The 14,124-nt window shown below is 37.4% G+C and overlaps 1 protein-coding gene across 1 annotated transcript in view; it reads left to right on the forward strand.

Moving 5' to 3' along the window:
• Positions 1 to 12,679, forward strand: part of LOC139792080 (interleukin-1 receptor accessory protein-like 1) — a 232,677-nt gene extending 219,998 nt beyond the window's left edge. Inside the window, exons 6-7 of the mRNA XM_071734879.1 lie at positions 8,424 to 8,594; positions 10,282 to 12,679. Of these exons, the coding sequence (XP_071590980.1) occupies positions 8,424 to 8,594; positions 10,282 to 11,000 (890 nt within the window). The 3' untranslated portion in view covers positions 11,001 to 12,679. The remainder of the gene's footprint in view (positions 1 to 8,423; positions 8,595 to 10,281) is intronic.
• Positions 12,680 to 14,124: the final 1,445 nt, after the last annotated feature.

Below are 14,124 nucleotides of genomic sequence, written 5' to 3' on the forward strand. Positions count from 1 at the left end.
GTTGAGCTGTAAACTAGGCTGAACTGCAGGCTCTGATAAATAAGGTTTGGTTTTTCGGGTCAGAGTTTTTGATGTCCTGCACTACTGCTACTTAGGTGACAGGACCTTTTCTTTCACTGAAATACTATAACAGTTATTTTAAAGTTCAAGGTAACAGCCTGTGGGCAGAAGCCACTGTGACATATTAAAGTAAATATGTACAGATAAACAAGTGCTGGCCAAATCTGTCAGCAATAAGGGAGAAGAGAAACAGAAGAATTAGAGGTCCCTATATAAGGGAAAGAATGCCATAATAAGATCTCTAGGGAATGACCCACTTTTGCCTTCCATCTAAAAATGCATAAGGATTCAAAATAGAAAGTGCTCAGAACAACAAGCCTGAGAACATTGGAACACTTCGTATACTTATACTGGATTTGCAAAGAGGTTGCATTAATACAGCAGCTCAGTGTGGGGAAAAAAATCAGGTTATTCTACTTATTTTACAGAGGAGGAAATTAGATCCCAGAGGGACTGTTCCTCATTGAAGATTTTGGCAGACACCCTTTTTTCAGGAGGTGCAGTCCTTCACAAAGCAGCCCCTAGTATAAATGGGCATGATTACTTTCCTGAATCGTGTGAATTTAATAATAGTCATATCATATTATGCTGAAATAGTTTCATTGATAATCATTTAAATAGATGCATTTTAATGTTTCCTCTCTCACTATCAGTAACTCTTTCACAACTGTCACAGCTATTGTTACCTCAAATAATTCCATTTAATTTGCCAACTTACTCTACCATACACTTAATCTCCCTCCTCCCATCCCAAACACTGGTCACCTGGGAACAGCAATACTTTAACCACACATTTTAAGTAACAAAAAAAATGTGACGTCTAAAGGATACTGTTCCAAGACTCATAAGGAGAAAAACCAGTATCTATTCAGTTTATCCTTCTGAACAATGTTCATCATTAAATAAGACAAAGTATGGATTCTGCTTGGATGATTAATGCAAACACTGATAGCTTGTGTGCTTAACTGCAGTAATATAAGAAGAAAATCAGTATGTGCAGATTCCTAATGGAAATCTGTAGCTCTTCCTGTAACCAATACAGGATAGCAACATGGATAAAACCCACTGTGCCAATGAAGTTACTGCAGCTGGACTTGCAAAGCCAAGGGGACAGAGAGCAAATGCCCCACAGAAGACCAGGCCACAGCTTATGTAGAAGTAAATTGCAGACATATATTCAGATGGTTTCCTTTAGATTAATTTGTTATGACAGGCACAAAATGCCGAACTCTAAAACCTTTTTCTAACTGCATCTCCTGCAGTGCAAGAGCAGAGCATCCATGTGCTATTTATAATTTACACCACATTCTGTCATACATTGGGACAGCATGAAGATAAGCAAATACCAAAATAACACAGGTTTTTCTTTGTGTATGCACTATAATGTACCCAGAGAGGATTTGAAACACTTTAAAAGTGAGGACCAATTAAAATTTTCAGTTGAAAATCTCTTTTAAAATGCAACTCTTCATGTCTCCTCTGATCAGAGAACCCTTTCAGTATATCAGATCTCACCACAATTCATCTTTCCTTTCCAAGCCTTAGGCACATCACTTTTTCTCAGGCTAATATACTCATTTCTGTGGGAGGCATGGATAAATTGTGGAAAATATTTGAAAACAAAGTATTTAAGTCTTCCAGTTAACACAGTTTAATTTATTACTTTCTGTAGAGTTACTGCAGATTAAGCAAGTGATCACAGCTGCTGATTCCTTTCACTAACTTGCAGCTTTTAATTTCCCATCTTCTCTCTCATACTGGGAGCTAGACTCTACTTCTGTTTTCTTCTCTCTCCTGCAAACACTAAAGCTCAGTCTTGCCTTATTCTCTTCAGGGAATGGACATAGAAGGTCTTTTTTTTTTTTTTTTTTTTTTTTTTTACTTTGTTTTCTTGTTTAATTCCCTGCCTTTCCTACTAAATCTGTTCTTTGCCTGCAGACAAGCTAACTCCCAGGCCCCCTAAAATCTATGGAAATTTTCCAGGGACAACTTTCTCCCCTGTGAGGCTGCTCCTGCTCATCAAATTATGCAAGGATCAGTCCCAAGGCATGAAAGCCACAGCAGACTGAGGGAGGCTGGAAAGGGGAATCATCCACTTCTCTCAACAGCACCATTTATGATGCTTCCCTAAAGGGGTCAGGAGGCTCAAAGTCACCAAAACAGCTCTTTTCACTTTTTTCTTGCAATTTCAAGACCTGGGATTTTACAGTGTCTGTATGCCAGTTTTAAGTTATACTAAGAATAAATCCAGGTTTGTGCATGACAGGCTGAAAACTACTGGACATGGTCAGGTAGACAGAACTACTCAAAATCATGGACTTATGCATACATTTACATTCCAAATTCCATTTTCAGAGGAAAGAGAATGTGGTGCAGTTAGCAGTAGAAACAGTCTGCAGGCACCAGCTTCTACCATTAGCTGTGTACATTAATAACCATTTAATGAGTGGAATGTTTTGTGTGAAGGAATGAAAAAAACCAAAGGTGAATGGTATCGTACAGAAGAAGAAGTTTTTAAATTAAGAGGCTGGCATTAAAATTGATAAGAATAAAAAAATAACAATTTAGTAGAAAATCTAAATGAATGTACCGTAAATAATTTCTAATGAATTTATATTAATCTTTTTTCTCACAGCTGGGCTGCTGAAAATTCAACCTTTAGGCTCAAGAACTAAAAAAACCTGTAGGCATATGATAACTAGAAAGAGAGAGCTTGGTTTATCAGCTGATACGATGACCTTCACAGTGACCCTTGGTGCCTTTAGGTCCCATTAGCCATTTCTACAACGTTGGACGGGAGCTCTCAGTGGTGTCCTGGTCTCATTCTCACCTTTCCTTGCCAAGGAAACCTTGGTGAATTGAGGGAAAACTCATTCTCTGTGCACTTAAGAGTGCAGGCAGGGAGGCACCTGGGAGCCACTGCTGGGTACTTCTGGGTTTCACTTTCAGTTCTGCAGGCTGCTGCTTCCCCCCCTTTCCCCTGCTGAAATAAACCAAAGTGCTCGTAACTTGATTAAAATCTGAGCTGAGATTGCTAAATTCAGGAAATCTTGTTTGGACTGAGTACGTGGCATCTATAGTGGCTGTTTCTTGGCTGTGCTGGTTACGTTTTCTAAAGAGACAAATTTCTACTGAATGCTGAGGGGAAGCAAATCAATGCTCAAATTAAGGAGACTGATGAAACAGTTTCTACTTTGAAGTCTCTGTTGCACCTGGGAGTCCTTAGGTAATAATGATTTTTGTTCTTACTATTTATTTATCTGCAAAAGACTAGCAGGGTTCATGGATAGACTTGTGGGATGGCCCAGATAGTAAATTAATAACTGTTCAAGGCAAGTGGAGGTAAGGTGTATTTCTTAGTGGCCTAGTGGGATGAAACCCGGTAAACCTCCTAAACAGAAAGAAAACTCATTGCTTTGAGATTCTTAAGGTTATGGTATGATTTAGTCGTTAACTTTCAATTATAACATTTACCAATGGTTTAGGCACTGCCAAAGCACTTGTGTTAATGATTATGCTATGCAGGTATAGCTAGACTGAAATTACTGCTGAAGTTAGTGACTTGGCAATTACAGAATCTCCCCTGGGGTCACATAGTACAAGATTGCAATAGCATCCTCACCACTGCATATTTATTCTTATTGGCTATTGGCAAATCATTGCTATAAGAAATCCCACACTATGAAGATCAATTTAGAATTCTATTAAAATTGCATTTAGAAAGATGCAGCTTTCATCTTTCTAAATATTACCATTTACTGAAAGGGATTTTCCTCTTATTTAATTACAACTTTATTGCTGGAGAGCTACTTCTGTTAACTTTTTTTTTTTTTTTTTTTTTTAAAAGCTACTTATTTAAATCTGAAATGCAATTCAAACGATAAAATCTCTACTTATGTCTTCATAGCAAATGGAATTTTCTAGCTTCTGTCATTGAAGCATACAAATTCAAAGGAAAATCCCTGCTCTTCCTCTCTCTGCCTATTTTATAGCATCTAAAGTAGATGTGTAATATATATATATTTAAAAATAACCATATCACTAATAACATCTTTAGATTCCAAACTAAAAGATTTTTATAAGTTTAAGAGTCCAGATATAAAGTACAGAAAAAAAAAAAAAAAAAAAAAGGAGGGACTATCATATATAAATCTATGTAAATAGAGATATGTCGTGTTATTTATCAAAGCTTATTTATCAAAAGCCAAACCGCATTTTGAAAGATTTAGTATTTGGACAATTTACTCAAATAAGCATTTAAATTATATTTTTTATTATATTGGGAGTGTCGAACACTATTGCAATATGTAAATTAAACGTGGCCCCACAAATAATGGAACAATTACAGATTATGAAATGCCAGTCACTATAATTTTGAAGCAATGGCAGTCTCTGGAAAAAACTTGAAACCTTTCCTGAAGAGAGCATGTGTTTTAAAGAGGAAAGTCTCCTGCATCAGAGTCACTCCAGCTCCTGCAGCACTGGGAAGATCAAGTCTGTCATTGTCAAGAACCCCACCTGAAATCCCAAAACTCTGAGTTAAATCAGTGCATTGCTCCCAGACTAGTAATGAGCATCTGAGTCTCCTAGGCTGACGTGCTCAGGGAATCAGCTCTTGTTTATTGATCTAGAAATGGAAGATCTGCCAATGCCAGGCGTTTTGCCAGCTACACCCAGCCCCAGAGCAGCCTGTGTGTGGTCAGTGCACTCAGTGTTTTTGGAGGCACTGCTAATGACTCTGGAGGATTTCAGGATGCACTGAAGTGTGGATTGACCACAAAAGTTTATGTATTGCTTTCAGTCTCCATGGGAAAGAAAATCAGTTTCAGGATAAATGATCAGCATCCTACCCTTGTTTATTAGCAGGTATTTTTATTTCTAAACATGGGAGGAATCATGCAGTGAGTGAGATATTCCAGTTTATTGCTAATGCACCGGAAGCCAACAAAAACAAATCTTTGAAATGACATAATCTCTATCTAAAGCCAAAGTGCAAGTGACAATCAATCAATTAATCAATCACATTTTCATTTTGAGAATGCTTGGATAGAAGGCTTAATTGTTTGCTGATGAAGGGAAAAAAGGAAATCCTCATTTTAAAGAAAAGCTTAGATGCCACCAGCTTTTTTATTTTGAAGTTGGATTTTTGCAACCCCCCCCCCCTTTTTTTTTTTTACACTGAATCTATGCAGTATCTGAATTTATTGAATTTATACTAATATAAATAATAGTAGCAAGTCCTTTATGACTTGATTTGTGGTTAGGAGCAGATCAAGAATTTTCTGAAGAAGTGTTTTCTTCATTGGAAAAGGCAGATATGCTGACACCAAATATTTTCCCTGGAAAAATACCTGTTCCGGTGAATGGTCAAGAAAACACAAAGCTGTGAAAGACTTCCTACATGCTTGCTGGGAGTCTGGGGACTCCTGGGTGTGTGGTTAGAAGTCAGGCTTATGTGTAAACCAGCCCTAGAGCAAAGGGCTTTAGTGCAAAGCTGAGATCTTTCTGCTTTCATGTGTTGTGTCCCAGAGGGTGAGAAGATGTGAGCCCCAGCTCCAGAGTTTGAAAATCGAGCTGTAAGACCTGGATTTCTGCAGTCTCCCATCACCCCCTCTGAATCCATTAGGGCATCATGTTAAAAAACATTAATTAAAATCAGAAATGTTGTTTAGAACGTAGGCTTCAGTTCCACCTGTTACAAGCAGGAGTAGGTGGGACTATTTAGCTAAATGCAGAGAAGTTATCTATTGTGCATTTAAATACTTTCCTGAAATATTCCAACAGTTTTACAATTTTATGAGGTCTCCAATTTTTCATTACAACTGAAATTTTACCTTTTTGACTGTCCATGAAAATAGGAGAAAATAGTAAATAATGCCATTGCTTTTTGATTGTAACAGAAAAGATAGCTTCTGGTGGCTGTGTAGCTATCTGCCTGCTGTTTCACAGAGTTGGCAATGTAACCTCTATAATTTTAACTAACTAAAAGCAGGCTAATAGATAAATATCACAGAAATAAAACAAAGGCATATGTGATCATCCCCTGTGTATCCCAGGCATTTCATATTTTCTAAATTGTCTGCTCATGCCAGTATGTTAACCCATCAGATAACAAAAATGCTCCATAAGGTAATACTACTGTAAACTGAACTTTTTACTTTTCATCAAAGTTAAAAAATCTGACAGATGGAGAGTGTAATAGCTCAGGGAAACCACCATGATAATGCATCTAACAGTTTCCCAAACCTAACCTGTCTTGCTAGATTGGAGTTTGAATAAATCCATGATTGCCTGAATCCATCTGTGTAGTCGTTTTCTCCCTTCAAATGTTGTTAAAACTAAAGTGTTCCTGCAATACAGGATATGACAGGATAATGCAGCTGTAGTCAGTGAAAAAGCTGGAGCCTGCATGGCATGAAAAATGCATATTTCAAATAAATGTATTGGTGTGATATTTTCATGTGCAAGAAAACAGTGGTGCAGCATAAATAATTTTCCCTCTAAGTAAGAATGTGCAAGCCATTTTAACAGAAAATACCTGGAGCCTTTAAAACAGTTTGAATTCTTCTTTATTTCTTAATATTCATCCCTTTGAGAAACGATGCATTCTCATCTTTATTCAAAGACTTTCAACAGGGCTCTCAAACAATGTGGATTTTCTTTTCCTTTTTCTTTTCCCTTTTTTTTTTTCCTTACTTTTCCAATTTCTCCCTCTTCCTCTTCCTCTTTTTTTTCTTTCTCTTTTTCTTTTCCTTTTCCTTTTCTTTTTACTTTTCTTTTCCTTCTTTTTTTCTTTTCTTATATCTTTCTTTTTTTTTTTTCCCTTTCCCTTTCTTTTTTTCTCTGGGTACAACAGTCCAACAGATGATAATCACAAGAAGTGTTCAAGGGAGAGAATGAGAACATGGTCATTTTGCAGGTTTAGAAAGTGTGAAAGTACTTACAGTTTTACAGCTCTAATTTTGTCATCTACTGATGAGCATAGTATGCAACATTTCTTGGAAGGAAGATTGGACTGTTAAAGATTACTATTCTTTATACTTTTTGTACCCATCCTGTGTTCAGTAGGCTTTTCCAAATAATGCTACCAGAATATAAAAAGGTTAAAATGAGGAAAGGAGTTGCACAGTAAATAACTGAAGACAGTATTGACTGAATATAGCATTACTTATGACACACAGTTGAGTATTCAATCAGGTTTCCTTTAGAAGCAATTGATATTCTTGATAGCCCGTGCTTAGTGTTGTCAGGAGAGTTAGAAGGATGTTAACATTTCACCACTCTTGCCATTGATTTTTTTCTGCTTTCTTCACAACAAAAGTCTAAACATGACCTCTTATTCCACTGAGTTAGTTCCAGAGCACTTGGCACTATTGACCTCCTAATGAAAATTAATGATGACTCTTTTGATTCAGTCTTTCAAGCAGGCACACCAGAAGAAACAGGTACATCTATTACTCATACTGAACTGAGGGAACACACTGTTAAGTAATGAAATATACATTAATGCAATGTTAAATTTGCAAATTTAAGCACGCTGAATTCAAGAGATCTGAGCTGCGTTATTAGGAGCTGATGTTGTAAAGATTTAAACTTCAAACAATAGTTTCAGACCTGGAAAGCCAATGGGTTTTACAAGTAAATCTGCCCATTTTCCTAGAGCATTTAAGCCCCAGGCTCTAAATTTATTGTAAAAATCTGACAAGACTGAAATGTTTTTAATATTCAACAGAGAGAATTGCACATTAGCCTAGGTATTTCCACACTTCTCTTTCCCCTGTTAAAGCTGGAGAAGAAATCAAATTATTTTCAGTGATTTTTTTCTTCTGTGCTCACCAGCTGTCATCCCGCAGCTGAGTGGACTTTCCCCATATGGAGCCTTACACAAATGGTCATGAACAAACTGACTTCAGGCTATGGGTATGGATCCTTTCTCCTTTACATCTGTGTAAATAAGGATTTACACATCTGTGTAAATAAGAATATTCTGGTGCTTAACAAACAGTAGTACCCGAACACTATTGTATATACTAAATAACACCCTTAATTTTTAAGATTAGGAAGTCAGAGAGATTTTTTTATCCTTCTTAGCATAGAGAACTCTTCTTTATTGCTGTAGTAAGCCATCTAAAAATGTGGAGGCAGGTGAACATGAGATCAGGTGATAGATAAACAATCTATAGGTGATTGTTTAGGTGAAACAGGAAAGGTGGATGGATTAAAATGGAGATTAGATGAAAGTTTGCCTTTTTATCTAAAGAATTTTCTACTCCTGGAAAACTCTCCCAGAAATATTTCCTAGGGAATAATCTAGACAGTCAGCAAGGATAATTAATAAATGTACTTTATTCCCCTTTCCATAGACAATAAAGACTATGATGCATATCTATCTTATACCAAAGTGGATCCTGACCAGTGGAACCAAGAAACTGGAGAAGAAGAAAGATTTGCTCTTGAGATTCTACCAGATATGCTTGAAAAGCATTATGGATACAAGTTGTTCATACCAGACAGAGATTTGATCCCCACCGGAAGTAAGTCAAGTCTTCATGCTTGTATATTTCCTGAACAGCAAACACAGTGATTGCATTAGTATGATTTCTATGCTACTCCTTCAGAATGGATCAGAGTTGTGAAGATAAGCCACCAAACATTCTTAACATACATTTCCTAGATAAAAATAATATTTTTTTTTAGTAATCGTATTTATTAAAGGTGAGGGAGTGCAGAAAGGGTGTGCATAAGTAAAAGAAATGAATGAGACAAATGTTTTTTCACAGATTTTTTGTGAGCTGGCATATCTAGAAAAGAGTACAGATGTCTTCATTTTCTGCTCCTTACAGTTTTCCTGTAAAAATAGCCACGATTCTGGGTATTTACTACAGAAATGCAGACAGGAAAGCTAAAGTTGTGTGTGGACTATGGCAATGGTTAATTAGTACCATCTACAACAGAGCAAAGTAATAAATTCTGTTCATTTCCACTGCAGACAAATGTGCAGTGGAGGTACTAGATCATTCCCAGAGACTGAAAATTAGAATTGATCCCAGCTGATACAAGTATATCATTTTCATGTTTCTTTCACATAAGTACAATAATTACAATAATTTTTTTGTAAATTGCTGTAGTCTTCTTCGTAACATCACTGGAACCATATAGACAATGACTAAGATGAGTGTCTTTCATTAAAGATAAGAAAAGATAGTTGATGCAGGCAAAGCATAATATAAAACAATCACATGGATATTTTTAAAATCTACAGCAAACTAAGAAGAGACAAAACTGGTTTTGTGAATGCATGTGGTAGTGGCATGCATGAAAGGAAAAGAAGATTCTAACCCCACAGTACACCATAGAGTGTCATTTGGGTTTGAGACTGGGCCCATAAAGCACATATTTGCTGCTCTGTTGCCTACCTGTGTGACACTGCCTCATTAAAGAAAAAAATCATGATGGACACACTTGTTCCAATAAAGATACAGATATTGATACAAAATCACAAACTGTAAACAAACAGTCACAATCCATAGTGCATGCGGGAATAGAAGTTTTGCAGGATCAAACAATGTCAGCAGTTGGAAGTGACCTCTGGAGGTTTGAAGAACAAGTCCTAAGAGGAAACGCTGAGGGAATTGGGAGTGTTCAGTTTGGAGAAAAGGAGGCTGAGAGGAAACCTTATTGCTCTCTACAACTACCTTAAAGAAAGTTATAGTGAGATGGCTGTTGGCCTCTTCTCTCAAGTAAATAATGATAGGACTAAAAGAAATGTTCTGAAGCTGCACCAGGGGAGGTTTAGCCTAGATATCAGGAAGGATTTCTTTACTGAGAGAGTGGTCAGGCACTGGAGCGGGCTGCCCAGAAGGGGATGGAGTCACCGTACCTGGAGGTATTTACAAGATGTGTAAATGAGAGTTTTTTTTACTTTATTGGGAGGAGGAGGGGATATTAGCAGTTGGAATTTGTGATCTTAGAGGTCTTTTCCAGCTATAGCAATCCTGATTCTGTGATCTTGTTGAACTCCCCTGCTCACCCAGGGACACCTCAAACAGGTTCCGCAGCAACATGTCCTGGCAAGCAAACCTGACACATTTGTAAATGATGTTTTGCTTATTTTATTGAGCTCTTCTGGAAGCAGGGGTTTACCTCAATTGTTTCTTCACATGGGAGAACAGAGCAGAGTGTTTTCTTAGATTGATTTTTGAACAATGTCTTATTTTGTAGCCTACATTGAAGATGTGGCAAGATGTGTAGACCAAAGCAAGCGACTGATCATCGTCATGACTCCAAATTATGTGGTAAGAAGAGGCTGGAGCATCTTTGAACTGGAAACAAGGCTTCGAAACATGTTAATCACGGGTGAAATCAAAGTGATACTGATTGAATGCAGTGAACTACGAGGAGTTATGAACTACCAGGAGGTCGAGGCCCTGAAACACACCATCAAGCTCCTCACCGTCATTAAATGGCACGGACCAAAATGCAACAAGTTGAATTCCAAGTTCTGGAAACGTTTACAGTACGAAATGCCTTTTAAGAGGATTGAACCCATCACAAATGAGCAGGTTTTAGATGTCAGTGAGCAGGGGCCCTTCGGGGAGCTGCAGACAGTCTCCGCAATTTCCATGGCTGCTGCCACCTCCACCGCTCTCGCCACTGCCCACCCGGATCTGCGCTCCACCTTCCATAACACATATCACTCGCAGATGCGCCAGAAACACTATTACCGAAGCTACGAGTACGATGTACCTCCTGCTGGCACCCTGCCCCTCACCTCCATAGGTAACCAGCACACCTACTGCAACATCCCCATGACACTTATAAACGGGCAGCGGCCGCAGACAAAAACCAGCAGGGAGCAGAATCCGGAAGAGGCTCACACAAACAGTGCGGTGCTGCCCCTCCTGCCGCGGGAGACCAGTATATCCAGTGTCATCTGGTGACCCAAATGCAAGGGGCCCTCGACCCCCCTTGAGCAGGAGCTGAGTCCGCAGTCCGGTGCCTGGAACTACATCCTCGACTGCTGCTGTTAAACATGCGTTACAATCGATAACACGCGAGGAAAAACAGGGTCTTGTACATATGTTTTTGCAATTTCTTTGTAGCATCGGTCTTCCTGTTTTACCCATGTCTCCTCCCATTCACATTTTCGACTTTGTTTTATATGTCACTGGAATTTGTATATTTACATTTTTTTAAACGAAGAGACTGCTGTATAGATAGGAAACTTTTTTGCTCCATTAGCATAGTTTTAGACTTTTTGTTTGTTTGTTTTTAACTTCTCTTGGGAATGCTTGGACAAAGCTATGTCGATATCAGAAGCACCATCCATTTTGTTGGCCTGCCTAGCCTGATTCCCAAAGGCCATGCCTGCTGCAGTTCACCTCTTTTGGAAAATATTTGTTCTTAGAAGGACATCCCTCACTGAGACCTCCGGTTTCATTTCTACTCCTGTAATGTGCACTGCTCCTTCCCTGTCCTTACAATAACCCTTGTGGGGGGCAGCACTACAGTTTGATCATCTAACATGTAACTTTATAGATACCTGTCAAACAGCAGAATATACCCAACCTGTATCGGTTGCTTCACAGTAGTCACTACAGAGTATGTAGAAACTAGAGATGGTTTGGTTTTTGTTTCCTTGGGTTTGTTTGGGGTTTTTTGATTATTTTTTTTTTAAATTATCATTTAAAAAAAAAATCAGTTGATTGTATCCCTTTTATAAATATAAAATCAAACCCTATTTTTAACATGTCCTGAAAAAGTATAAATGTGGTTGTGGATTTTATTTTTAAACATTTAAGTTTTTCATTTTTCCCCTCTCAAAACCCTACAAATAAGATCATTTGCAGTTATCAGGCAAGTAAGACAAGTGAGGCAATAGGCACTGAAATGCTGAGAGTCCTGCTGATATTTACAGTGATGACTTCCAAACCAAAGGGGAATAAAAAGAGAGTATTGTAGATGGTTTGTCAGTTTGTATTGTAGAAAGTGTTATTTTCAAAAAAACTAAGAGCAAAGCATTATTTTGCCGTGGATTACAGAGTCCCCTTGTATTTTAATGTTCAAAAAACTGTATGTGCTTTAAAATGGTATATTCAGGATTAAGAAATCTTTCATTTGATTTTAGCTTGTTACTCTAAGTAAAACTATTAATTTCAACATGATTTCAGTAAGAACTCAGGCAGAAAAAACTGATATGAATATCAACAAATATAATTGTTTTCAGAATAAATTTTATTTATACAAAATTAATATTTAAATCAGACCTGGAAGTATTAAAAACAATTTATTCACTTTAATGAATAAATAAATTAGTTTTATTTTTTATGTATGATTCCATCTTTGAGTAGCTGCAAAAAACGTGTGCTCCATGGCTGCCAGGGAATTAAAAAATAACCCACTGTGTTTACATCTGGACATCCTTAAGACAAACAAAATAAGCATCTTACTCATACTTGTGTTTGAAATATTGGAAAAGTCCTTCCTGGTTTTAGAAGAAGAGAGGAGGTGGTTTGTACTTCTACACCAGACTCAGGCCAAGGTCTCTGCTGGTTTCTGCTAGCAGAAGCAGAGGAACTGGGACAGACTTACTGTATGCAACACACTGTTTTGTAGTCATGGGTTTCCTGGTAAAGAGACCTTAGAGTCTATTTATGTAATTAAATAACTTTAGATTTTTTTTTTTTATGGTATCTGAATGATATTGGGCAATATAAGGGATGTGTGGAGTTTGTTAATCCTGACAATGAGAAAAGTGCAGCTGGTAATATTTTGGTCTTCTTAATGAGAAGTGATGGGTAGACTGTGGGTAAACTGCAATTTAGGAGATGTTTGTGGGAGTTATCCAGAACTGACACTGTGGGAAGGAAATTGCTATGCTCCTGTGATAAAAGCCAAGAAACCTCAGTATCTGCCTAACAAGTTAATAGTCCTTTGGGATGAGGACTGATTTTTATTTGTGTAAAAATGTTTATTTCTCTGACAATTTGCTGAAGTCTTTTTCTACAATCTGTTCTTTATTATGGTGTCTCCCTTTGGAAATGTGCCAAACATCCACAAAGTGGAAATGAAGCTGCCAGGCCAGATAAAATTTTAAGAGAGCTTTGCACTTTTTTTTTTTGTTGTTGTTGTTATTTTCATAAAGTAAGAAAGCTATTATTTATTTGCTCTTACAGACACCTGTCAGATGCTGATGGTATTTTCTTTCATTCATCTGAATAACAAATACCCCAGTATCCTCTGAAAGCATTTTTTTTCCCCTTTCCCTCTCCTTTACATGCCCTGGGATAAGGATTGGGATGTGGAATAAATATAGGATGTATCTATCTGACTGCAGTCACATTTAAACGACTGGTAGGTGTTCCCTTACCCACATGGGGAACACTTCTCTGTTGTTCTATTTTTAGTGTAGATTTAAGCACTTTGAATTGCATGATTCAGGGACTGATGGATACTATTTGATATTCACACTACTTATAAAAAGTTTTTATTATAAACTTTTGTCATAATATTAAACAAACTAAAACAAATGGGAAAAAAAAAGAAACAAGCCACCAAAAAAAAAAAAAAAATGGAGAAGCTGTCTATGGCTATAGAAACATTCCTCCTTAGTATTCCTTCTTTATGAACAGCTATGTGTGGGGAACAGCGAAGGAAACTGGGAAATTGTTATGTGTTCACGTGCTCTATGTCTGACAAAAGTTCTGTTGGAACTCAAAATAAAATGAAAAAAAACCAAAAACATCAACCAAACCTGTCATTGCCCTAGTGCTTAGGCTCCATCTTTTCTGATGAAAGTGCTCCAGTTTTTGACAATGCAGCCTGAAGTGTGCATGCAATAGTCACATAAAAGATTTAGCCATAAGCAAATAGCACTTTATTTTAAAAACTGCTCAGCGTGATGGTCACAAATGCTTACTCTGCCTGGTCAATAACTTTGGGTCTGTATGTGGATTCTATGCACATGAATTATCCAAGTGTGGTGCTTTGTCTTTATAAGGCTCTCTTTAATCTCTCTAATCATCCTTGGTATAAAACTAAAGGACTCTGTTGCACAGCCTGAGG

This window comes from Heliangelus exortis, chromosome 1 (genome assembly GCF_036169615.1).
Source record: "Heliangelus exortis chromosome 1, bHelExo1.hap1, whole genome shotgun sequence".
Taxonomy (NCBI): domain Eukaryota; kingdom Metazoa; phylum Chordata; class Aves; order Apodiformes; family Trochilidae; genus Heliangelus; species Heliangelus exortis.